The sequence below is a fragment of the Fulvia fulva genome, chromosome 2 (assembly GCF_020509005.1).
Source record: "Fulvia fulva chromosome 2, complete sequence".
Classification (NCBI taxonomy): Eukaryota; Fungi; Ascomycota; class Dothideomycetes; order Mycosphaerellales; family Mycosphaerellaceae; genus Fulvia; species Fulvia fulva.
Genome location: NC_063013.1, coordinates 1,057,092 through 1,081,872, shown reverse-complemented (window position 1 = coordinate 1,081,872; position 24,781 = coordinate 1,057,092). Strand labels below are relative to the sequence as shown.

Genomic DNA, 24,781 nt, shown 5'->3' with positions numbered 1-24,781 from the left:
TCGATTAGCGGTAAAGCGGTCTCGTACTTAAGTATCCTTATTAGTATCGACTTATATACCCCGGTAACCTTCCCTAGGTATTAGTTTTAGATCTTCGCTAGCGGCGCGACGAGTCCCTTTAATAGGTAGGCCCTCTCGCCTAAGGACTATACTTAGCTACTATAGGTAAGGACTGGCCGTATAATAGCCGTATATAGAAGTCGTAACTACCGGAAGTCCGCCCCCTATATAGACGTAGTAAGCCTCTAGTATAATGCTATATTCTATTTAGCTTTCCGTAATATTGCCTATACGTACTTCCTCTACCGTAACGCCGGGTCTACCTATAGTCCGAGGATCCTAAGCTAATTTGCCGGGTTAGTCGTATACCCCTATATCTAGATAGAAGCTTATATATTATAGAACCGTAGCCGGCGCGTAAAGTGTATTAGATTGTACTTTTCTAGGGCAAGCCGAGCCCCGTACCTCCTAGCCTAGTCCTCGTAGATCTTATACTTCTCTTCTAGTAGCCTATAGTTCTTCTTAGTCGAGGAAGACTACGCTAGGATGTTCGTGTCGTCTACGAAGCCGCTCGTAGCGGTGTTCTAGGATTCTAGGACTAGGAGTAGCGTCGCTATAAAGAAGAGGAATAGGATAGGTACTAGCGTTAAGCCTTACGGCATTTTAGTATAGACTGCTTAAAATAGGCTTTGATACTAACTGACTAGGATCGACGTGCTACGGTTTAGAGGTAGGACCGTACGAAGTTAATAAGCCACTTAGGGAGTCCCTTCGACCTTAGGATATAGAGTAGCCGCGGGTATAACACGTAGTCGAAGGCTCCCGATATGTCTAGGCTAAGTAAGGAAGCCACCTTGTCCCTATTCTTATACTAGATGGCCTTTACCTAAGAGGTGATAAGTTCTATCGCGGATAGCGTCGATCGCTATAGGCGCGTACCTATCTAGGTATCGGGGAGTAGGGAGTATTCCTCTACCGCCTCGGAGAGTCTCGTTATAACTAGCTTCTTAAGCGCCTTCCTAAGAGTATTAAGGAGCGTAATTAGGCGGTACGACTTTACCTACGTATAGTCTTCCTTTTACGGCTTACGTAGGACTACTATCGTCGATTGTTTAAATACTATCGGGTAGTATCCGGTCTATAGGTAGGCGTTGAAGATCGCTACGACTACTAGGGATAGTTGATCTCTATACTTCTTTAGTAGCTCGTTTAGGATCCTATCCGGCCCCGGGGCTTTCTTCGCCGGTAACTTCCTAAGTATAGCGGTAACTTCTCCCTCGGACACCTCCTATTAGACCGCGATACTAGGGGCTAGGGGAGTAGAGCTGTTTATATCGCTTCGATTAGCCTAGACTAGAGGCGGGAAGAACTTACTAGCTAGTAGACGCGCCTTGGCCTCGGGGTCGCTAACCGGGCTACTAGGCGATTATAGCGCTAGGATAGAGACGGAGGGGCCCTATATAGAGTCCTATCGGGCTCATTTCGCTAGCTTCTATATCCTCGCTAGCTTGCCGGCGATTTCTTCTACTATAGCCCTCTAGCCGACTACTTTCTCCCTCTATATTATAGCTTTCTTCTATTAGTATACCTCCCTATATACGTTCTAGGCCTCCTCGCTATAGCTACTCGTCTATACCCGGCGGGCTCTCCTTACTTCTCTTACTACCGTAGTATACTTCGGCGTCTAGTATAGTTTAGACTATATCGTTAGTTAGGTAAACGGAACGTAAAGTAAGGTCGCTTTTCTTATTCCGTCTATTAACCCTTAGACTACCTCGTCTATCTCGTCTTTACTATTATATTACTACTACGCGATCTAGTAAGGAAGGAATCGTATTTAGTAAGCTAGCTACGAGATAAGGTAATAAGTCTTAACCGCGCTTTCCTACTTATCTAGTACTACCGTATAGCCTCGTTTCGAGAGGTTAGCCCGGAGCAAAAGCTTCCCTCTACGCCCTCCCTCCCTATTTACTCCTTAAGCTAATATCCACCTCTATAGGCCTAAGCCCTTTAGAGCTCTCTATTGACCGATATACGTATCCGTCCTCTCGGGCTATATAGATAGTATTAGCCGTCGCTACTAGTATATACTACGCCCTAGGTTTTAATACCCTTCGCGTTACCGTAGCCTATCTCTAGAAAGCGGCCGTCTATACCTCGTAGGTTTGCTCGGGGTATACACTACGCCGGGTAGCGTACTCCTTACGTTTCTACCTACTAACTAATATAAAGTTCCTTATTACCCTACCCTCGATCCTCCCCGATTATAGAACTAATCTACTCGTATTATACGTCTTTTCCCCGTCCTAATAGCCGTCTTTTCCTTACTTAGACTATCGTCTTTTCCTCGTCGTAATCTACTATATTAGACTAGGTACGTTATGTAGCGGGATAGGTAGTGCCTTAGGCAAAACCCTCGTTCCTATACCGGGGACTTAATAGGCCCTTATAGGCTTCGTCGCGTATCTACCTACCTACCGTATTGCCCGCTAGTAAATACTAGATTGTTTCGTAGTCCGCTCGACGCCGTCGTATAGTCCGCTTAGTTGTTGTTCTTTAGTCCGCTCGTCTAATATTCGTCGCTCGGCCCGCTCGGTTTACGGTCTCCGGAGGTAAAAATTCTATACTTATACTAGAGGTGTTCTATCGAGCGTATAGGCTACGGTTCCGCGCCCTTCTTATACGTAGAAATAAGAGGGACTCGCTCCCGATACGAGTATACGCTCGTCGGATAGTTTTTATACCCGTTTTGCTAGTAGTTCTCTATTCGCCGCGGCTTCGCCTACGTTACGCGCCCGTCGCGCCTACGACGCTCTAGCGTAAGAATACTTAGCTCTCTCGTAGCAAGACGAGAGGTTCGTAGCCGACACTACGTATAGGTAATTCTCGTCGTCGACCTAGGTGACTAATTAGTTACCTAATTCTTAGCGTACGTAGCCTTAAGTTTCAATAATAGGATATTACCTATATATACGCTCGGATCGTAATATATAGGCTAAAGGGCACTATAATAGCTTAATGAAATATCTCTCTATCTATTTAATATACTAGTAAGGTAGCCTTATTATTTAAGGCCGGTATTACTAGATATACCTTTATTTAGCCTAGGTCTATTAATATAATATACCCTTTATAGCCATATAGAGGACTTCCTATTCGATACGCTATACGGCGGTATTAACGAGTAACTACTACTTTACTTATATACGCTAAATAGTACGTTTATTATAGATACGGACTAGTCGTCTATATAGGAGCTATCGTAGTACGGTACCTCTACCTAATAGACTAATCTAGAAGTTACTACCTTTAATAAGTAGTATAACGTACTTCACTACCGAGCGGGCTATACTACCGAGCGGGCTACTTTTACTAAGAACTGTACTACTTCTACTTTAATTACGACGGTATCTTAACACGACGACATCCTACAGAATCGTTACTAGGAGGACAATTCCTCTTTAGATTCTTCGCTATCTAGTAAGTCTACTTAATAGGTGCGTACGTTATGCCCCGACTCGCTATATCGCTTATAGCGTCGTAGCTTTAGTACTAGCCGAACACTATCTCGCGACTCTCTACTCACTTCCTACCTCCTAGTATCCTCTAGAGATATTAATTGCGACGCCTTATCGAAGGTTAGAGACCCTCTAGACTAAATATACTTGCGCTTTCGTGCTTTTCGCTATATAAGGGCCTCGTTAGACTTGCGTAGCTTACTAATCTTGCTTCGTATAAGAGCTATCTAATACGCTATCTCTCTACTCCCTCTCTATTACCCTATTAAACGACCTTCCTCTTTCTACTACGCCTTTCTAAACCCGTAACGACGCTCTAAGACGTAATGACACCTATTATAAACCCTGTCTCGTCGAAGTTGTAGGTGTCCTAGTCAAGGATACTATACTTCTCCTTTATATTACGTATAAGTAAGAACTACCTCTCGATAACGTCTAGATCTTCTATTAGGGCTCGCTAACGATCGTATCTATGTGTTATACGAACCTTTAGCTCACGATGCCGCCTAATAAACCTGTCTGTCTAATTAAGACTAGCGGGCTAAAGACCCTTCTCTTATAGTAATAAATCGGCTATTGCTCGTATACTAGCCTTTAATAGCGGGAAACCTCTAAGATCTAGCTCGAGTATATACTCAAGTATTACCCTCTCTTCTAGCTCTATAAGCTTCTTCGAATTAGGCTCGTAGTCACCCCGAGGAGGTCGTCTATTCAATCGATACCCTAGTATAGTTCGAGACGCGTCGTATACCTTTATAGCAAGTCGATTCGTAATTGTCGCGTCGCGTTTCGTGGCCTAGACAGCTAAGGTCAGTTTGGCCTCGTTTGAAGACAATACACGCTGTAATAGTGGTTGTATAGCTGTATCTATAGAAGTGGTACAGTTCTTAGCAAAAGTGGCCCGCTCGGTAGTATAGCCTACTCGGTAGTAAAGTACGTTATAAGTTATAAGAATATCTAGTCGATAATAGTAGTAGTAAGATATAAGGTAATATACGAGCGATAATAATAGTAAGGTAAATATAGTAGTAGATAGTAGTAGTAGTATCGATAGTAATAGTAGTAGATATAGTAGTAATAATACCTTTACTAAGAACGTAATATTAATAGCCTTATTTTAAGCCCTACTATACCTCCTGCTAAGACGTGAATTAATTAGCAATCAACTATATAATTAGTTGCTAGAATACATCAAATTAAGTCGTTGCCGGGTGGGTCAGTATTGGCGCTAAGCAAGGGGGTTGTTGCCAGAATACAGACCACCGTTGAGTTTCGTCTGATTTCCTGCTCTGCATCATGCATAATAGCTTGACCTTAGTCTGATATGATGAGCTGTCAAGATGAGCTTATTACGTCCGGACTCCGAACAGACTACACTGTCGCACTGCCATGACAATTACACCCTGCCTTGTGCCAATACATCATCTAACGCTTCATGTCCCCTGCTTCCTGCCCAGTACTGATTACAAGATGCTTCAAATGCCTGCAATGCTCCTCTCGAAGCGATCTCTGCATACACAAAGCCTTGCCATGCGTGGTAAACAAACTTCTAAACACAAGTGCTCCTCACTGATACCTGTACTCTCCTCCAGCAGGCACTTGCCTGACTTCCGGGTACACCTCGCGTCCGTACTGGTCGACGTATCTTACTTGCTGTGGTGGTGGGGCGTGGCTGTAAGCACGCGCTGAGGGTGGTGCTGAGTCATAGCCAGGCACAACGCTCATTGCTCGGGCAGGAGGAGCCTCCTGCCTGACGTACTGCACTGGAGCCACACTAGCTTGCCTGGCATACGTCGCTGACATAGGAGCGCTATCATCTGGACGCACGCTGTAGCTCCTCGGTGGCGCGTAGACGGGGGATGTGGGCTCTCGCGCGGGTGGCAGTGGCGGTGGTGCCATCGTTTCGTACCGAGGAGCTGCTTGGTATACTGGCGAAGTCGGTTCTTGAGCATAACGGACCTGCTCCATAGGACGTGAACTGTACTCTCGAGCTTGATATGCATTCGTGTCGACGTATAGAGGTTGTTCGCGCCTGGACGGTGGAGGCGCCATACGGGTGTCCATTGGCTCATACTGGACGGCTTCTGGCTGGTGCTCAATGTATGATGTTGCCATGCGGCTCGGTGCTCGCTCGTAGCCAAGTTCCATGGGTTGACGATCCACTGGAGCTACCGAGGCTCGTGAAGGCGCAGCGGCTGGAGTGGGTGCAGCAACTGGCTCTGCAGCATAGTATCGGTTGCCATACTGATCCACCACGATCCTACGGGGCTGCGCCGTCGGTGGTGGCATCACCATTGAACTGTTAGCCCGGGCGTAAGGTTGATACTCTTGCAGCCTTGGTGGCGAGCGTGAGCGATCTGCCCGCACATAACGCACATTGTCCTGCGGCACTGGCTCCTGGTATCGCGCAGGCTCATACTCCGCCGGGGCCGAGGGTTGCTGTGTGAGCCTTGGGTCCCCGTAGGTCATAGAAGTTGTTCTGGTCGGAGCCGGCGAGTACGCCCGCTGTGCCGGTGACGGTGGCTTTTGTGCATAGTGCAGACTTGCTACTCGTCTGAGATCCTGCGTGTCCCTCTGCACTGGTCGATGTGCTGCAGGAGAAGCGACCCTGACCACAGCTGGAGAAGAAGGCTGCGCATACTCGTACCGAAGTCCTGATCGTGGAGGGTCTGCATATTGAACTGGCGGCTGCACATGGCGGGGGGAGACTAGGTCGATTTCTGCGGGTCGATACTTGGACGATCTCTGATTGTAGGGATATGCTTCGGGTATGTTCGCGAAGGGCGGCGGTGACACTGGCTCAGCCTTGATACGAGGTTCTGTGTGGGCCGGTGATGGAGGTGACTGCGCTGCCGCGTTTCTCTGTTTGCGCTTCCCACGTCCTGTTGGCTCACTTTCCCGTTTTCGCTTCTTCTTACGACTTTTCTTGTTGCCGCCTCCAACTCCATTGGCAGGCGGAGAAGCAGTGCTGGCGCGAGATTGTGCTGCATGCTGATTCTGACGTCCCTTGTGCACAACTTCTGGCCTGCCATTGACCAGCTCCAGCTCAATTTTTGGACCCTTAGCGACAGCCAAAGGCGAGACACGACTCGGCTGTGGGGCAGCGATGTGAGTAAGGTGATTGCTGTATATCGGTACACGTGGCGATGGCTGAGCTTGCTGCTGATTCTGGTAGTAATGCACTGGAGCACTGGACTCTTGCATGATCTCTCCTGGCTCGTAGTCGTCGTTGTCGTCGTCCAAGGTTTCATGAGTTTGTTGCTGGTCAACGGCATCGTCGTAAAGGTCGTCGAAGGTAGTAGCGTCAGGTGGGGTGTACTCGTCGTCCATGTCTTCTGGGTCGTACTCGTCATCATCGTCCGCGACGTTCTGGGCGAGAGCGGCATGATCTTTGGCGAGTTGATCACGTACTGCTGCTTTGACACCAGGAGCTGGCTTAGCAAAGAATGAAGATGGTGCACTTGGTGCATCATGATGCCCGGAAACAGCTGGGAAGGTACCTGCTGCGCGGTCAGATACCTTACTGGCGCTCGCGGGAGAGGACCATTCACTTTCGACTTGGCTGGAGTAGTAGTCATTCTCGTCGAACGAACTTGCAGGACTCCCAGCCCTTGCTGGCGGCAGCCCGGAGACATGCCCAGCGCGTGTAGTACCGGCTGTCAAGATCGCTTGCACATCGATTGGCGATGGCCCTTCAACACCAGGATCTTTGTCGCGTGGATGTCTGCGCTGATCTAGCTGTGTCTGCAATTCGCGTTCTATGCGCTGCCGCTTGAGCTGCCCCTCTGCTCTTACCAGGCTGTCCGACTTCTCCAAGAAGATCGGGTCCAAGCCGCCAGATGCAGCAGGCTTCAGAGCGGGGGGCACTGCGCTGTTGACAGAAGGTGCGACTGGCGTCTGCAGCCCGGGCAGCGCTGCATGGGATTGCTGTGCATGGTAAGTAGACGCGTTCGAGTTGAAAGCCACACCATTGTTCACGAGTCCGTTGACAGCAGATGCTTCTGTGCTCGTGGCAGGAGCGACAGCATGCGCGGCTGCGATACTGGCCTTGAGCTGCGCAATGGCTGCTGCCGGCAGTGTGAACTGTGGGTGTGTCCCAGCAACAACAGCATCCCCTAACTGCAGCAGCTGTGTGTACAGTTCTTCCTCTTCTGCCTCCGCAGGCGACGGCGTAATATGCCCATTCGCCGCCGGTGCTCCTGGCGCCATCATCGCGCCGCTCATGTTTCTGGTGAGACTCGACTACGAAGAAGCGTGTTCGAACATGGCGACAGTGCGCGCTCTTTATGGTGCTTGCGACTGCGTCAATCGGTAAAAACACCAGATTGCGCGCGCAGATAGTGAAGATGCGTCGTGGAAGCTCGAGTCGATGTTATTGGAAGAAAAGGAGCGTGGAAAGCGAAGCCAGCAACGAAGTCTCGACGAAAGTCCACGCCGCGGCAAGTCCCGCGGAGCCATGCAACGTGCTGCATCTCTCTGGTGACGGTTCACATTCTGACTCCCGACCGGTAAATAAAAGGCAAGCATTCGCACTCTCTCGCTGTTCTTCTATTCACTTCCCGTCATTCTCCTCTTCCGGCGACTACGGCATGGTGTCTAACGAGAACGCGAACGGCGATGCGCCGCCCAGGAAGGTGTTCTTCTTCGACATAGACAACTGCCTCTACCCGAAGTCATATAAGATTCACGACATCATGGGCGAGCTGATCGATAGATACTTCCAGACGCATCTGTCGCTGTCTCAAGAAGATGCATACGAGCTACATCAACGATACTACAAGGACTACGGACTGGCCATCGAAGGACTTGTTCGTCACCACAAAGTTGACCCACTAGAGTACAATGCAAAGGTCGATGATGCGCTCCCACTCGAGGGCATAATCAAGCCTAACCCGAAGCTTCGACGACTACTAGAAGACATCGATCGCACCAAGATTAAGCCCTGGCTTTTCACCAACGCTTACATCAACCATGGTCGACGAGTGGTGAAGTTGCTCGAGGTAGAAGACATGTTCGAGGGCATAACTTACTGCGACTATAGCGCTGAGAAGCTGCTATGCAAGCCCGATCCTGCCATGTTTGCAAAAGCTATGCGAGAGGCTGGAATTACCGATCCTTCTCAATGCTACTTCGTGGATGATTCAGCGATCAATGCGACAGGGGCCAACGCATACGGGTGGAAGACGGTTCATCTGGTTGAGCCTGACGCGAGACCGCCACCGCAGCCTGCATGTGATTATCAAATTGAGGACCTGGAAGAGTTACGGAGCATCTTTCCTGAGGTTTTCAAAGGTCCGTGACCATGCAAAGGCACCCTTCCGACACGTTCAACGAGCATCAACAATGCCTTCGCAGCTCGCAGAAGCATGCTGCCACCTCACACCTCGGATCAACAGCGATCATACCGCACTTGGTGCCCGAACACTGCACCACGGCTTCGCAACAATGTTCGACGGCCTTGGTTTTGGCCCATCAACGGTCGTGCGGTAACAGTCCGAGCACTACGCCGCTCACGGCGCCAAAGAGCAGCGATTCGAACGATTGATAGAGCACCTCAGCTGATCCTGAGCCTGGCGTCGGCCAGGTTGACACTTCGTAGAGTATAGATTTAGAGCTTACAGGACAGGAGTCGGGTATCGTATGTGCAACTCGCGGCAGGGAGCAGTGCTTCGACCACCTCTACCGCTCGTGTTCCTCTTCTCTCTCAACGTCCTCAGTCTTTTTGGCAGCTTTCTCATCCTCCCGCTTCTTTTTCTTCTTCAGGTCGTCACCGTAGTCCTTCCAAAGATCGTCGACCTTGTGCCCCTCGCAGCAGCTACCAAACACCTTTTCTTCATCGTACTTGCAGTTCCTCAGGCAGTCATTGATGGACCTCACCGTACCTGGCCCAAAATTGTGCTCCAACCATTCTAAAAAGTAACCAGTCTGTTGATAGCCGGCATCCCATCGGCCATCCGCTACCTGCTTCCAGTGCTTCGCAGCTAGGCCAGCTCTCAGCCTGACCCAGTCTGCAATGCCCTCGATGAGACCCCCAGGGCATGTGCCTTCCGCGTTCCACTGGAAGCAATGAACTAACTCGTGGCAAATGACACCGAGCAATTCATACCGAGGTTTGTTCTTGATGTAGCCCAAGTTCAAGTGGATCTCCTTGTGATCATCGTCCAAGTCGATTCCGGTGGTATATGCCACGCCACCGGCGTCACGAATGATGAAAGTTACCTAAACAGAAGGACGTCAGCTATGCTCAGACATCACCTGGCAATGCCTCAGCATCTGCTACTCAGTTGAGGATGCCACACGCATGTTGCAGACAGACGATGCTTTCTCCCCTCCGGAGTCACTCACACTCCGGGTTCCAGGCCTTTTGCTCTCTGGTGTGTACAGCAAGTTGAGCACATTCTGGACTTGCTCTTCTAAGTCCTCATTACCCTTGATATTGGACAGAAAGTTGGAACTCCCTTCGTGGGCGAGATCATTGAGCTGGAGGCGGAGCTTCGGAGTGTCGAACTTATGCCTTCTTATTGGCAAGGTTAGTGGTGCTTGGGAGATGTTGTCATGCTTCGGGGGTGGGATGGCTGGCATGGTGTATGGAGATGAAGGGTTTGTTTGTGTCTGGATGAAGAGTGTGAGCTTATATTTATGCTTCTGGAAGACTACGAGTCATCTTGTTGGAATGTTGAATGCTCAAGGCTTGGGATGGAGGAGCCTGGAGCCAGGCACGCCAGGCAGGCTAGGAACGGTCCTTGCTTGGCGATCCTGAGCACGACCGGGGTAAACGTCGACGATGCAGCAAGACGACGGGTGCAAATGAAGACGAGGAGCAATGTGCAGCATGTGCCAGTCGTGCTGAGGTTGATATGCCTCCTTCCCACGTACGCCAGTAAGTCCAACCTCAATTCTCATGTGACAGTCGTCGCGCCTGAGTGCGAAGTCGCGCAAACTAAAGTTTCCCCTAGCAACGCCTCCGTCACCTTGCAGCCCAAGCGCGCTAGTCGGATGGGCACCGCAGTCAACAACTCCCGACTCATCTCAGACACGAGGTTGTGCTGCATGTAACCAACGCGAATTTCCTATGCCCGTCACCTACCACCGCACGACATCACCATGGACGGACAGGCGGCTGCGTTGCTTGCGATCCTGAAGAGGCCCGCGGCCTCGTCGGAGCAGAAAGTGCAGCAGTTCAACTCGCTCAAGTCGGACATCAAACACTACCGCGTGCCCGAATCTTCGCAGGCCGCCATATTCGAATGCATTCGGCTCGGCGTCACGCAACAGGCCTCGTCGACCCTCGCCAGCACCGCCTTTTCCACGCTGGGCCACCTGCTCAAGCGCCTCAAGATCCAGGATGCCTCCGGCCATGCGATTAGCCAACTTGCGCCGAGGCTGTTTGAGTCGCTGCGGGACCGCCTAGGAGACCTCCGAGAACCCGTGCGCAGCGCAGCATCGCAGGCCCTCAGCGAGCTATACCCCTACTGTGGCAGCGATGTGGAGGACATCATTCGCGACGAAGCCATCGGCGGCTCGAATGCGCGCGCGAAGGAGGCCGGCATGCGGTGGGTGCTCAGGATGCACCAGGATGAGAATATGCCCTTCAAGGGCTACACGGCGACCATAGTGGCGCGACTCGAAGATGCAGACGGCAACACTAGGGAGGCCGCCAAGACGGTGCTGATTGAGCTGTTCAGTAACGCGCCGGACAGGGCCAAGCTTGATCTGAAGAGACAGCTGAAGGCACATTCTGTGAGACACTCAATTGCTACACAGATTCTAACGCAACTGGGCGCGGAAGACTCGTCCTCGCGACCTCAGACCGCGGGACGAGACAAGGCAGAAGCATCCCCGAGCATGAACGGCTCGACACGTTCGCTACCAACTATGGACCACGCAGCACACCTGGCAGAGACATTAAACAGTGAGGCTGCACAACCGCCACCACAAGAGACAGTGCCCATGGACCCTATCTACATCGATACGTCACGCGAGCTCGAGGACACCTTCGTAGACATGCGACCACATTTCGAGGGCAAGGAGACAGAGCAGAACTGGATACCACGAGACAAGAACATCTTGAAGATACGGCGGATATTGAAGGGCAACGCACCGAATGAGTCCCACCAGGTATTCATGGCTGGCATTAAGAGCATGGTCGAGGGCATTATCAAGGTCGCGAGCTCGCTGCGGACGACGATGGCGACAAATGGATGCCAGCTAGTGCAGGAGCTTGCGAAGACTCTTGGACCAGCTCTTGATCCTCACGTCGAGATGTTCTTGCAGACATTTATCAAGATGAGTGCAGCGACAAAGCATATTGCAGCTGAGGGCGGCAGGGTGACTGCAGACAGCATTTTCCAGAACTGTTCGTACCACATCCGCATGGTCCAACACGTCTGGTCAGCCGTACAGGAGAAGAACGTGCAGCAAAGACAGTGCAGCGCAGAGTGGCTGAGGACGATCATGCGGCGTCAGGCGAGCTACAAGCACGGCTTCGAGAGTTCGGGTGGGCTGGAGCTTGCCGAGAAGTGCATCAAGAAAGGACTTGATGATGCGAATCCCAAGGTCAAAGAAGGCTACCGTGCGACTTACTGGATCCTGGCAAAGGACTGGCCGCAGAAAGCAGAAGCCATCATCTCCAAACTTGATCCCAAGTCTCGGACAGCGCTTGAAAAAGACTCGCACAACCCTAACGCTTCACTACACCAAAGCACTGCGGCTCCACCAACGGGAAGATCGACTGGCACTGCGAGTCGAAGCGCGCTCAGAGAGATGATGGCCGAGCAGAGGAAGGCGAAATCTAGCGCCAAGCTACCCTCTCGACCGAATTCTGCCATGGCGGATCTGTCTCCCGCCAAGCAACGTCCTTCTGCTTCTGCCAGTACTGTCCGTGGCAAGTCGACGCTATCTCAGGTGCAGAACCGCAATGTGTCGACGACGTCCAAGGCATCTTCTGCAGCTGAACCTCCTGGTTCTACTGGCGCGAAGAAGGGTAGTTCTCTGATGTCTGGGCCAGTACGTCGACCGCGAAGACCTGAAATTACACGACCTCAAACGGCCGACCCTTATGCATCACGGAGGCTGCTACGACCAGAGACTCCCGCAGACGCAACCCCATCAGGCAGTCCCGATAAAGGCACTGGCACGTCCAAAGGATCCATCGGGTCGACGGCCGCTTCTAGAAATAGGGCGAGAACAGGCGAGACCTACGCTGGCAGCCCACAGTCGAATTCCGCGAAGCGTAGTCCAGTGCGCAGCCCTGTACTCCATCGTGCCGCGCCACAACACACCTCCAGCTCGAGGCCGACTAGCAAAGGGAGCATAAATGCAGACCTCATGGCTGGCTTGAAGTTGGACGACATGACGATGGTCGTGCCAAAGACTGCTCTGACGGCTAGTAGAGGTGCGTTCTCGCCTGGCCACAAGCGACCCGGCCTCGGACAGACACACTCTGTAGACAGTGGCATTCCCGACATGGTCGAGGATGCGGATGGGTTCACCATGGTGATGCCGAACCTCACAAGCACGCGGCCTCGAGCGCGGTCACCCTTGGCATATCGAAGCCCTATGAAGGCGATGTTCCAGGATGCTCGTCAAATTGGCAAGCTGTCTCCCGAAGCAGAAAACCACATGAATGGCAACGCTTCCGAGAGCAATGACGTGGAATCCCAGCGGAGCAATGGCGCGGTGAAGACGCCCCAGCCTGAAGAAGTGCAGGTCTATGAAGACCCTTTCACCGACGGCGCACCGGTGGCTGGTGCTTTAGACAAGCGTACAGTCCTCGGCGAGCTGCCAGTCAACGAGAACATCCGATTGACCAGTCCTGCGCAAAGCAACACATCTAGTGGAAGCCCCGCCGCCAGTCCGCTTCCTGTGCAAGATATGCGCATGCCCATGTCAGCACAAGACCGCGCAGACCTCATGCGCAACAAGAAGCTGCTGATCTCTGGCGTCGAGCGAATACGCACAAAGACCCTCGACGCGCATGGCTTCCGTAGGATGCAAGACATAGCAAAGTCAAAGGCAGACATCTGGGATGGCGGCAAAAAGTACGATGAGCTGATGGCAGTCGTTCTCGAGTATCTGCAAACATTCGATCAGGACAACAAGCTCAATCAGCAGCCACAGAAGGCGGCGGGTCTTAAGGCGCAGGCGATGGGACTAGTTCGTGCTCTTCTGACGCTACATCGCAAGAACGCCACAGCATGGTACGCTAAAGCACTGGTCACTGTGCTAGTGTGCCGGCAAGGCATTGATGCAAGCAGCCACGTTCTGGCTGATATGCATCGCACTGCTGACGAGATCACGCACGAAGCAACACCGGATAACTGCATCGATGCTATCCTTGACTTCTTGCCCACCCCTGATCAGGGCGATGCAGTCGCTCGCTCCGTTGCCATGGCACTGATTGTGCTCCGGCAGCTAGTCACCAAGACAAAGGAGAAGGACATCAACCTTGGGACGGAGAGACAGGCTCGCCTTGCACAGGCATCAGCTCGACATCTCAACGATGCCGATTTGGAGGTTCGCAAGGTGGACGTGGACCTCGCCAGTGAACTGATCGGTCTTTACGGCACAACACAAGAAGAACAAGAACGATTCTGGATCGAGTTCAAGGGCATTGACGAAGGTCGACTTGAATTGCTCACCTACTACATTGCGAAGAAGGGCAAGGCATTTGGGAAATAACACGTCATTCAACCAGGCGGCGCGCCAGTCTGGGGTTTCGCGCATGACTGAAGGGATCATTTACGAAGGGAAGCTGCGAAGGGAAGCGATGGCGCTGGGCGGTGTTCTCGTAATCTCGTTGACGGATCGGCGGGTATACCATAAGGGAAGGGGCTGGTCTTGGGCTTCATTGAGGCACACGTAGTGATGTAGGGATATCGAGCATCAGGAAAGCATATGATTTATGAGTGTCCTCGATTCTTCGAGAGTGCGTGCTCACCGTAACACGGCACCTCCACGGGAAGCCACCTCGAATACTCGGTCCACGCCTCTCGCGGCACATGAGTGCAGGAGTGCTGCTCGCCCATAACGTGTTGTCCCGGCGAGTGTAATGTCTTATTCGTCGTTGCAGAATCTATCAGTCAATCCTTTGATGTGAACAAGCTGTACTCGACAATGCCTTGTCCTTGTCTTTGTTCCCTCATCACACGACTAGACAATGCATCCCCAACGGCATAAATACTCCTGCCTCGTCTAGATACTGTGAATCCTCTACAATACATCTCACCCAAGAACACAACCGCACCGTCATGCCTACAATCCACGAGCTCCACACACTCCTTTCGCAGGCCGAAAGGACCATCCAAGCGCGCGCAAACGACCTCGCCGACGCACAAGAGCATCAGGAGCAAGTCGCAAGGGACTGCTCGAGAGATAAGTACGACAAGAAGTGGTCTCAAGCAAAGAATGCGACCCAACGAGCCCAGCGGAGGTACGAGAGGGCTTTGAGGGAAACAGAGAAGCTTGAGCGTTCCATCCGCAACACACCTCCCTCACGGGACCACACATCGAAGGCTCGCTCCACGCCTCTTCCCGACACCGGGCCCGCGCAAGGTACACTCTTCCACCTCGAGATTGAGCACTGGAGAGAGCAGTGCGTGGACTGTTGCACGAATTACCCGGCTCTTCGAGCTTTTCCTGTTCCTCCCATTCGCAGACCTTGCATGAAGCAAGCGTGCCGGAAGGAGACGCGTGCCCTTGCCGTCTGTAAGTGTCAGATCCAGCATGCCTTTCACAGAGTGCCGGACCTCAACCTGAAGAAGGAACGCATCGCATGGCATCCGGATAAGTTCGCTGCTTGTTTACAGAGGAAGGATGAGTTTCAGGGCATGGCGAAGGAGATTTTTGTGGTGGTTGATGAGATGTATCGCCGAACGCAGGTGTAAGAGCCCGGTAGGTATTTGGCAAGTTCAGTTCAGTAAGTACACAAATTTTAAATTCATGTGGCAGGAGGCACTCGACCAGCTTGATTTCAGTAAGTGTAAAGTTTCGACATCATTATAGCAGGTCATGATTGCATACGCAACCTCAAGCCATGGTTACGTCCTTTGACGACTTTGGCTCTGGTTGAACAAGAAACCGGCAGCTATAACTCGCTATATGATGCTACGGCTTTGCAAGTACGGCAGGATCCCGCGCACTTTCAAGGAGGTTACACCGAGCCTGTGGGGCGCATATCCACGAAGCATGTGATGTGCCAAGACGCAGAATTGGGTCGTCTGCTATGGGATCACACCGCTGAAGAGTTGAAGCAGTATATCGCGAAACATGGACTTCGGGCAGGGTCTGAATGGTAGTCTCTGCAGCGCTCTGTTCAAGTGAACCTCGCATTCCGGCTTTCTATGACCACAGGACCGTCAACGAGCAGTAGGCACATCTCCTGGTGGTTATACGACCTCACGCCTCTTACACACCTTCTGTATTGTGCTGTTTTGTCTTCCTATTTATGCTCTTCTCACACTACTTGCGCCAAGGTACGGAAGAGTGTGCCTGATGGTCCGTTCTGGTCTCAAGACTACTGCCTACTGCAAAGTCCCTGTTCAAGTACATCGAGAAGGAATGTCAATTGAGCAGTCTGATGGGCGCTGCGAGTCTCAGCCTCGAAGGAGAAAGATACGCTTCCACAATTGGCTAGATGAACCATAGAAGATAGCTTTGCTCCTATGGCACGGAGGACTTTGGTTTGCCCTGTGGTCCCTCTGCAAGTCGCGCAAAGTCACAGTACTGCATCCTGTCAGGCGACGCCCAAGACCTTCAGTAGATTGTCTCACCCTCTGGAAATAGCTTCTCTAGCACTCAGCACGAGCTGACAAGCACTTTTGACAACGCCTGTGAAGCTTGGAGACCGTGACTCACGGGCACGGCTTGGTGATTCGTCGAAAGCGACTTGATTTTATGGCGTATGTGAGAAAGATCATCATGCTATGCGGCATCGAGAAGAAGGCCGGAAGAACATGAGCTATCTCTGCCGTCTTGGCTGGAAATTACTACCGACAAGTTCGCGCAATACGAGACAACAGAGGCGTTGGTAGTCGTGTATACTGACCAACAGAAATCGGCTTGATGGTCTATACACCAGCTAGCGTGCTCGGCTCCACGCATTACAAAGGAGAAAAATCGTGTACGATGTAAATGCCCTGCTCGAATCGTCCTGGCGGTCTGAAGAACGCCATGCAAATAAATGGCTTTGCAAAGCTGCTCCGTCGCCAGTACTCACTGCCCTCACCAATTGAATCAAATGAAAGCCAACCACTCAATGCTGTCGGTACACTGAGTTTCCGTCATAGTTATAGCCATGGTTTGTGTCGCTCGAGAGTCTATGCAGCAGCTTTCAGGATTGGCATGTAGGCGTTGTATGCCACGCCAGTTTTCGGCTCAAGAGAATACATGTAGTCTCCCCACCACGGTCCAGCAGACCACCTACACTCATAATCAGCGATGTAGCATCACGATCAAGTCTGACAGGCCTACCAGATTGCACCCGTCCAGACGTCCGAGTTCTTGGCCATGTACGCCAGCATGTCCGCTACGGCGGTCTGGCAGACGTTGTTGACACCGCCAGCAAACTCTCCAAGCATTGCCTTCTTATCATTGGACCGTAGCCAGTTGGTCGCTACCACAAGCCTTGTGCTGCCAATGGTGCTGTTGACACAGTTTGGCGAAGTGCCGCTGCCGTCCGTGTCTAGGTACTGATGCATCTGATAGACGATCTTGTTTTGGGGGTCCGTCAGGTTGCCCATGCTGTCGGCATTGGTCAAACCGTCTGTGCCAGGGAATGTAGTCCAGCTCCTGCACAACGTAGTCAGTGCTGTGATAATGCGAGTTTTCTGTCGTATCTTCTCACCAAGCACCAGTCCATGCGTTACCTTCGACATTGATGGTCTGAGAGGTCGCTCCAGCGGCCTACACGGGGAACTTATTAGTATCGACGTTCGATCGAACGACGAGAGGACCCACTCGGATGCCATTGATCGCGGCCTGGTTCAGGTCGGCCACAACCCGTCCGCTCATGCCCCAGAATCTGAAAACAGAATCAGCGTCAAGCCAGGTCTGATCAGGACGCAAGATAGACATACTCGTTATTAGTGTCGAAGATCACCTTGTCATTGTTCTTGTACTGGGCAGCAACATTCTTCCACCACGTTCCAAAGTCGGATGGCGAGCTGATGGTCTGGCCATTGAAGCGTCCATAATTGTGCGGATTGATCATGGCATATGCTCCCGTCGCCGTGATGGCATTGACAGTCTGCGTCAGATTGCTCAAGTAGTAGTTGTCAAAGCTGGCCGTTAGCGAGCCGGGAGTGAGCCTCTCCATCATGATGTTGATCCGAAATATGTTGAAGCCTTGATTGACGAACTCCTGGAGTGTGGATAGGTCCGGCCAGATGTAGTCTCTGTTGTATAGACCAGAATTCGCTGCACCGAACTCGGGGCCAGCCAGATTGACTCCCATAAACTCCAGTTTCCGTGCTCTTTTATCAGCGACTGGGGAGCCAATGGCAAGTCCCAGGACGCTCAGAAGGGCCACGAAATAAAGTGATAACATCATGGTCTGGAGTTTCGTAGTACAAAGTGTTTTGAACAGAGGCGTGAGAACGATGCTACTTTTGTTCCTCTCACGGCAAGAAAGACATCAAGCCTGGCCTTTTATAACCTTGTAGGCCTGGGAAAGGCGAACGCGCGCTCCAAACACTAGCATCATTTCGAGTGAGATTGCCAATCCGCAACATGATACCCTGTGACTTCTACGGATCACTCCTCTCCGTGACAGTCGTGGCGAGGAGGATTCCCAGCTCACTGTCCAACCTTCGACAGTGCATCGGCAACAGGCTTTGCCGATTCTAAGGATGTGTAGTAGCATCACTGCTTGCTTGTGGAGTCTAGCAAGTGGTAGATTCATACGGGTTCACGGCCCGTGTAGCCATCCGTACGGCAACGTAGCCAGTGGGTTACTTGGCCCTCCCCAGCTCGTTTAGCTCTGGATGTTCTCCGATCTGCTACCGACACAAGCTGCAGCACTCGAGCGCTCCAATACTCGTTAACATTCGCAGTATAAACAGGGAGTATAGCTCGGGTACATAGCGATGTGCAGGACCCCACAACATCACTTGGTCCGGAACCTGTCGAGTTGCATCTTGTGGCGCTTCCTGCCGCTTCGGGCTATTCCCTTCCTTAGTAGCTTATATGCATCTTTAATTGCACTTCGCCAATCCTCTGCAACGGAGTGCAAAGGTGTGTTCTTTCTGTGTTAAGTCGAGGATGGGCAGGCGCATTATCCGTGCCACGAATCCTACGATCTGCACAGCTCTGGGCTAATTTGGTATGTCGCCGTGTAGCATTGCCTGGTGGACTCGCAGCTCTATGCTTGGTATGCCGTTACATCGATCGGAGTCCAAGAATGAGCAGCTAGAACCGATCCCCCAGTGGTGGTGTTGGCAAGTGCCCCTGCTAGGGAGGCAATGGCGAGCGCCGTGATTCTCCTGCGTTTCGCACCCAGGAACTGTAATATAGTGAGTCAGGATGCATTCATTACTATCGCTTCATCAACGGGAGAACCTTTTCAGCTTGTGAATGGCGCGTGCGTTGCGGGGCTGTGAATGGAGCGGCCATCACAAGTCCGCGCGGGAAACCGCTCCTTGTCATGACACCACTTTTGGCGCAGAGCGGCGAACTCCTCGTAAGGTCCGACACGCCATTGTTTGTTCCAATTAAGACGTTGGATCCTGGCACTTCGCATGATCTTCAAGAGCCGCTCTGTATTGCCTGGGGTATGTTGTGTTCCGAAAGTCGATAGATGTTGTCGATGAAGGTATGTGAGATTATTGATGCTCAAATCGGCGTCCTTCTGTTTGCAGATCAGGATTGCTGGCAAGGTTTGGGGTGTTGAAGAAGTACTACGACTGGGAGACTGCTGCAATACTTATACCCGATTCTTGATTTCGGTTCTAGTAGAGGCATTAGAGTGTCGAAGGTTCACGTGGCTCATTCGGGCAGGTCCACAGTCTGTAGCGGAATGCTCGCTCGTTTCAAATGATCGACGTTCCTTACGTCTTTCATTTCAGGCCAAATGCGCCGTAGAACCTCCAAGACACCCTCACTAATAGCCACATTCTCATCACCACGAGGCACAGAGCCTCTCTTCTCGCTAACATCCTCCACGGATATCTGCTCCCTCCTGTCATCTCTCAGACACCGGGTCAATTTCCAGTCGCGGCTAAGGACTTTTATAACATGTCGCACGTCTTCGGGCACTTGAGCAAGCAGACTAAAGTCAGCACCGCCTCTTGTGGTTATGGTCATGCGTCCCAGCGAGAGGCCATCCGTACCCTTAGCAGCGGCGACGGCTTCAAATATCGCGCGAGCAAGGTCTTCATCAATAGCACAATTCGCAAACGCGTTCTGAACATAGCCGTTTCGGACTTTCGGGCCATCACTGCCATAGAAATTCTCTGGAAACCAGTCGCTCTCGAAGTCGTCAAACGTCTCATCAGTGGGCGGTTCTGGCCAGTCACCCATGCCGTCGTCATCCGGATCTTCGATGGCCTATAGCACCGAGTCATCCGAACAGTCGAGTGTCAATTGTAGATCTTGCAATCTTGGAAGTGATCCGAGCGCCCTATAGGCCTCAACTTCGACTCTGTTGCCACTTGAACGGCGGACAGGAACTGCCAACTTCTCCAACAGCGGACACAGGTCTCTCAGCTGTGGCACTAGATCCGATGTCATGTAGCGGTCTTTCTATGACCGAGGCTTTTCATCTTCAGTCGTGGATTGCAAGAGCCACAATCTTCTCAAAGACAGCCCGTGATGCTTTAGGACTCGTATCAAGTCGAGACGATGGAGTTGCCGTTCAAGACGAAGCATCTCGAGAGGTCGGATGCTTTGTAGAGATCGTTGTGCTGCCACCACGAGCTCATCGTTTGCCCTAACCTGATAATTGATCACTACTGCGAGCGAGCGCAAGTTGGCGAAGTGAGTTGCGCTAAGCCCCTCTTACAGATTGGCGGGACAGTTTGCCGGCAATGTGAGCGCCTTTAGGACCGTCAAGTCCGTAGCAGTGACCATTCGTCCATCGTGGCCGCCGTAGTTGCAGTATTGTCTCTCAGAGATAAAGATTGCAGTCGCCCGCGCACCACAAACTGTCGCTGGATATTGGACGCGAAACCCTCCCAAGGTGCCTTCGGATTGCTGCCCATCACGGCAGAGGGCGGAGCTATTCCGACTATCACTCTCTTCAGGCTGGGCACCATTTCTGCGACAACTCGACGAAGAGCGTCCTCGTCGTAGCCCGATTGGATGCTGTTCCCCTCGCGTGAAGGCCATGCGATGATAGATTGAAGACGGAGGGCATGGAGACATGGTGAGCTGAGCAGTGCTTTCTCGGCCACACTCAGCGTTGATTCGTGCAGTTTGGAAAAGCCGAAGGTATTGACCCATAATCGACATCTGGAAGCACTCTCCTGGAGCGCTTCTAAGAGGCATGGAGGCACCTTCTGCTTACAATTCCATACAACGTCGGTCAACGCTGGGAGCTGGCGGATGAATTGCACAAGAGGCTGCCAGGATGTTTCAGGGACATCTTCCCACCTTGCCACCTTGCCCAGTCTGTCTTCTAGCTTGGACACTGCATTGGCGCCATGGATCTCGTACAGACTCTCGCCAAAGGCCTTACACGGTGCTTTACGCCAACCCGACTTTGAATTCGGTTCTGACTGTGGAATTGCGTAGGGTCCTGGTCCGGCAATCTCCAGACGGCGAATATACTTGTAGCTATTGGTCCTCTCCACTGCCAGTAGACAAGCTTTCACATCTTGTTCAAGATCGATTTTTCCTGTGACAGTAAAGCCCATGCTCCGATACGAGTATACCGACGATATGTAGGCCCATCTGCGGCAGACCAGTTGGAATGCACCGATGCTGACAGAGTCTGCATTGCCCAGACAGTCACAGATGAGGAATACAATATCAGACGGCAGGTCAAGCGACCGCATTTTGAAGTGTAGCTGCCATCGAGGAGAGCTGCAGCATTCGCTGACTTATGAAGACTCCTGTGAACTATCTCCGGTTCAGACGCCTCGCTGGCCGCTCGTGCGAGGCGGTGTTGCGGTGTTGCGGTGTTGAGTACTCGCTTGCTTCGCCAGTACAGGTAGAGCGATTACAGCCTCTACAAAACAACTCCGAGCACCGGCGACCCAAGTAGTATCGTAGAAATGTGCGCGGGTGCGACGCTTCCGCTTCGACGTTTCTAGCAATCGCTGCGTCGGGGTACCGTTCTGTGAGGGAGGAAGCCATCTCGGGCCGGCTTCTGACGCGGGCCCGGGAAGCTTGACAGCCCGAATTTCACTTCGATGAGCACGGATCCGCGCTAGCAGAGATTTCTCACCTGCAAAAGAGTGACAAAAACATACGACACACGGGATTCCCACGTGGTCACCCACCGTAGTACTAGTCGTGCGGTCCAATGCTTGGGTACGGCAGAGCGGACGAACTGCCCTCGACTCGCGGGCGCGCCCTGCTACGCATCACCCACTAGAATGCGAGTTGTGCAAGATTCCGGTCCGTCAGGCTCCCGGATCTGTACGGAGTAACGACTGTCCGATTGGTCACGTTCAAGGCTCCAGCTTTCCGACATCCTGCTGGATTCCGACAGCCTGGATTCTGAGAACGGGTTTCGGGTTTCGGGTTCCGGGTTCTGAGCGCGCGCGATTGAGACCAGGGTTTTGCCTTGCGAGAATGCGAGTTATGCAATAATCGATATTCGCGCGCATTATCGCTGCGATAATAGGTCCTCGCACGCAATATCTCTCCGAGATAGACCCGCTCCAGTAAGCGACTTATATAATAGCATCTTTTATAGTAAGATATAACGTGCTTCACTACCGAGCGGGCTATACTACCGAGCGGGGCACTTTTGCCAAGAACTGTACCACTTCCACTTTGATTGCGACGGTATCCTAATACGACGACATCCTATAGAATCATTACTAGGGGACAATTCCTCTTCAGATTCTTCGCTATCTAGCGAGTCTACTTAATAGGTACGTACGTTATAGCCCGACTCGCTATTTTACTTATAGCGTCGTAGCCTTAGTACTAGCCGAACACTATCTAGCGACTCTCTACTCACTTCCTACCTCGTAGTATCCTCTAGAGGTATTAATTACGACGCCTTATCGAAGGTTAGAGACCCTCTAGACTAAATATACTTACACTTTCGTACTTTCCGGTATATAAGGGCCTCGTTAGACTTACGTAGCTTACTAATCTCGCTTTATATAAGAGTTATCTAATACGCTATCTCTCTACTCCCTCTCTATTACCCTATTAAACGACTTTCCTCTTTCTACTACGCCTTTCTAAACCCGTAACGACGCTCTAAGACGTAATAATACCTATTATAAACCCTATCTCGTCGAAGTTATAGGTATCCTAGTTAAGAATGCTATACTTCTCCTTTATATTACGTATAAGTAAGAACTACTTCTTTATAACGTCTAGATCTTCTATTAGGGCTCGCTAACGATCGTATCTACGTATTATACAAACCTTTAGCTTATTATACCGCCTAATAAACCTGTCTATCTAATTCAGACTAGCGGTCTTAAGCCCCTTCTCTTATAGTAATAAAATCGGCTATTACTTATATACTAGCCTTTAATAGCGGGAAACCTCTAAGATCTAGCTCGAGTATATACTTAAGTATTACCCTATCTTCTAGCTCTATAAGCTTCTTTGAATTATACTCGTAGTTACCCCGAGGAGGTCGTCTATTCAATCAATACCCTAGTATAGTTCGAGACGCGTCGTATACCTTTATAGCAAGTTGATTCGTAATTGTCGCGTCGCGTTTCGTAGCCTAGATAGCTAAGGTCAGTTTAGCCTTATTTAAAGATAATATTCGCTATAATAGTAGTTATATAGATAGATAGATAGATTTGTCATTCCCCTGTTCTAGGACCCTATCCGGCCTATATAGGTATATATCTATTGTTATATATAAAGGGAAACCCGAATAGGTGAAAACCCTTCCCGCCCCCGACTACTCCTTATCTAGTTTAGCTTTCCCTCTGAACGCACGTAGTCTATATTACTACCCCGTTAGCCCCCGCTCCTAGCCGGTCTCGTCGCGCTACGTCGTGTCCTCTCTTCCTATACTGCTCCTACTAGGCGGTACTGTTCTAGCTAGCCCTTCTCTAGTATCTAGTTTGTAATACGCCGTAGGTCCTTAGCGTTATTAAGAAGTGCCCTAATCGTCCGGTTCCTCGCCTTTACTATCTACTCCCCCCTTCCTAGCGACCACCTCGGATAGACGAGGAGTACGTGCCGTACGTTCTAGGAGCGATAGCCGTAGGGGTAGCTAGTATTCGTGTATCCTAGAACCTTCCTCTATAATAGGTACCCCTAGAGGCCGATGTGTTCGCTTCGTAGTTAGGTTGCTATGCTACTCTATACCCTCGTAAGGCGGTAGTAGATAAGCTTTAGGGGGTGCTTAACCGCGGATTTTGTAGCTAACTATTCCTTAGGTTGTCCCGCTAGCTAAGGGCGTCTACTATACCCTATAACCTAGTTGTTCCACCTCTCTTTCTATAGTTACTCTACAAACGATTTCTTACCTTCCTATTATATTACTAGCTATTCGTCCCTTACCCGGTAGTTCGGCTCGTTTCCGGGTCGAATGCCCCTATACGCTAGTACTAATTCGCGGGCCCTTACGACTATACTAGCGATAACCTTCTATACTAGGTACTGTGCCGACTTACCTAAGTAGGAGGTCCGTAGTCCCTAGATATATAGGTCGATCGGCGGTATAGCGGTCTCGTACTTAAGTATCCTCGTTAGTATCGACTTATATACCCCGGTGACCTTCCTTAGGCATTAGTTTTAGATCTTCGCTAGCGGCGTAACGAGTCCCTTTAATAGGTAGGCCCTCTCGCCTAAGGACTACATTTGGCTACTATAGGTAAGGACTAGCGGTATAATAGCCGTATATAGAAGTCGTAACTACCGGAAGTCCGCCCCCTATATAGACGTAGTGAGCCTCTAGTATAATACTATATTCTGTTTAGCTTTCCGTAATATTGCCTATACGTGCTTCCTCTACCGTAGCGCCGGGTCTACCTATAGTCCGAGGATCCTAAGCTAATTTGCCGGGTTAGTCGTATACCCCTATATCTAGATAGAAGCTTATATATTATAGAACCGTGGCCGGCGCGTAAAGTGTATTAGATTGTACTTTTCTAGGGCAAACCGAGCCCCGTGCCTCC

The 24,781-nt window shown here is 51.1% G+C and overlaps 7 protein-coding genes across 7 annotated transcripts; 3 read left to right on the top strand and 4 right to left on the bottom strand.

The window, feature by feature from the left end:
* Positions 1 to 5,084: 5,084 nt before the first annotated feature.
* CLAFUR5_02608 (uncharacterized protein) lies at positions 5,085 to 7,742 on the bottom strand (the record flags this gene model as incomplete). The annotated part of the gene is made up of 2 exons (XM_047901756.1): positions 5,085 to 7,018; positions 7,070 to 7,742. The coding sequence occupies 2 exons, from the start codon at positions 7,740 to 7,742 to the stop codon at positions 5,085 to 5,087; spliced, it is 2,607 nt and encodes an 868-aa protein (XP_047757881.1).
* A 365-nt stretch (positions 7,743 to 8,107) lies between these two features.
* CLAFUR5_02607 (uncharacterized protein) lies at positions 8,108 to 8,818 on the top strand (the record flags this gene model as incomplete). Its single annotated transcript, XM_047901755.1, has 1 exon — positions 8,108 to 8,818. The coding sequence occupies one exon, from the start codon at positions 8,108 to 8,110 to the stop codon at positions 8,816 to 8,818; it is 711 nt and encodes a 236-aa protein (XP_047757873.1).
* Positions 8,819 to 9,197: 379 nt separating this feature from the next.
* Positions 9,198 to 10,100, bottom strand: CLAFUR5_02606 (uncharacterized protein; the record flags this gene model as incomplete). Its single annotated transcript, XM_047901754.1, has 2 exons — positions 9,198 to 9,737; positions 9,864 to 10,100. The coding sequence occupies 2 exons, from the start codon at positions 10,098 to 10,100 to the stop codon at positions 9,198 to 9,200; spliced, it is 777 nt and encodes a 258-aa protein (XP_047757872.1).
* Positions 10,101 to 10,622: 522 nt separating this feature from the next.
* On the top strand, positions 10,623 to 14,198 carry CLAFUR5_02605 (uncharacterized protein; the record flags this gene model as incomplete). Its single annotated transcript, XM_047901753.1, has 1 exon — positions 10,623 to 14,198. The coding sequence occupies one exon, from the start codon at positions 10,623 to 10,625 to the stop codon at positions 14,196 to 14,198; it is 3,576 nt and encodes a 1,191-aa protein (XP_047757875.1).
* A 569-nt stretch (positions 14,199 to 14,767) lies between these two features.
* On the top strand, positions 14,768 to 15,403 carry CLAFUR5_02604 (uncharacterized protein; the record flags this gene model as incomplete). The annotated part of the gene is made up of 1 exon (XM_047901752.1): positions 14,768 to 15,403. One exon carries the CDS (start codon positions 14,768 to 14,770, stop codon positions 15,401 to 15,403), a length of 636 nt encoding a protein of 211 aa, XP_047757874.1.
* Positions 15,404 to 16,834: 1,431 nt separating this feature from the next.
* On the bottom strand, positions 16,835 to 18,066 carry CLAFUR5_02603 (putative endo-beta-1,4-glucanase B; the record flags this gene model as incomplete). The annotated part of the gene is made up of 5 exons (XM_047901751.1): positions 16,835 to 16,937; positions 16,989 to 17,306; positions 17,362 to 17,420; positions 17,475 to 17,538; positions 17,594 to 18,066. 5 exons carry the CDS (start codon positions 18,064 to 18,066, stop codon positions 16,835 to 16,837), a joined length of 1,017 nt encoding a protein of 338 aa, XP_047757877.1.
* Positions 18,067 to 19,499: 1,433 nt separating this feature from the next.
* On the bottom strand, positions 19,500 to 20,033 carry CLAFUR5_02602 (uncharacterized protein; the record flags this gene model as incomplete). The annotated part of the gene is made up of 1 exon (XM_047901750.1): positions 19,500 to 20,033. One exon carries the CDS (start codon positions 20,031 to 20,033, stop codon positions 19,500 to 19,502), a length of 534 nt encoding a protein of 177 aa, XP_047757876.1.
* Positions 20,034 to 24,781: the final 4,748 nt, after the last annotated feature.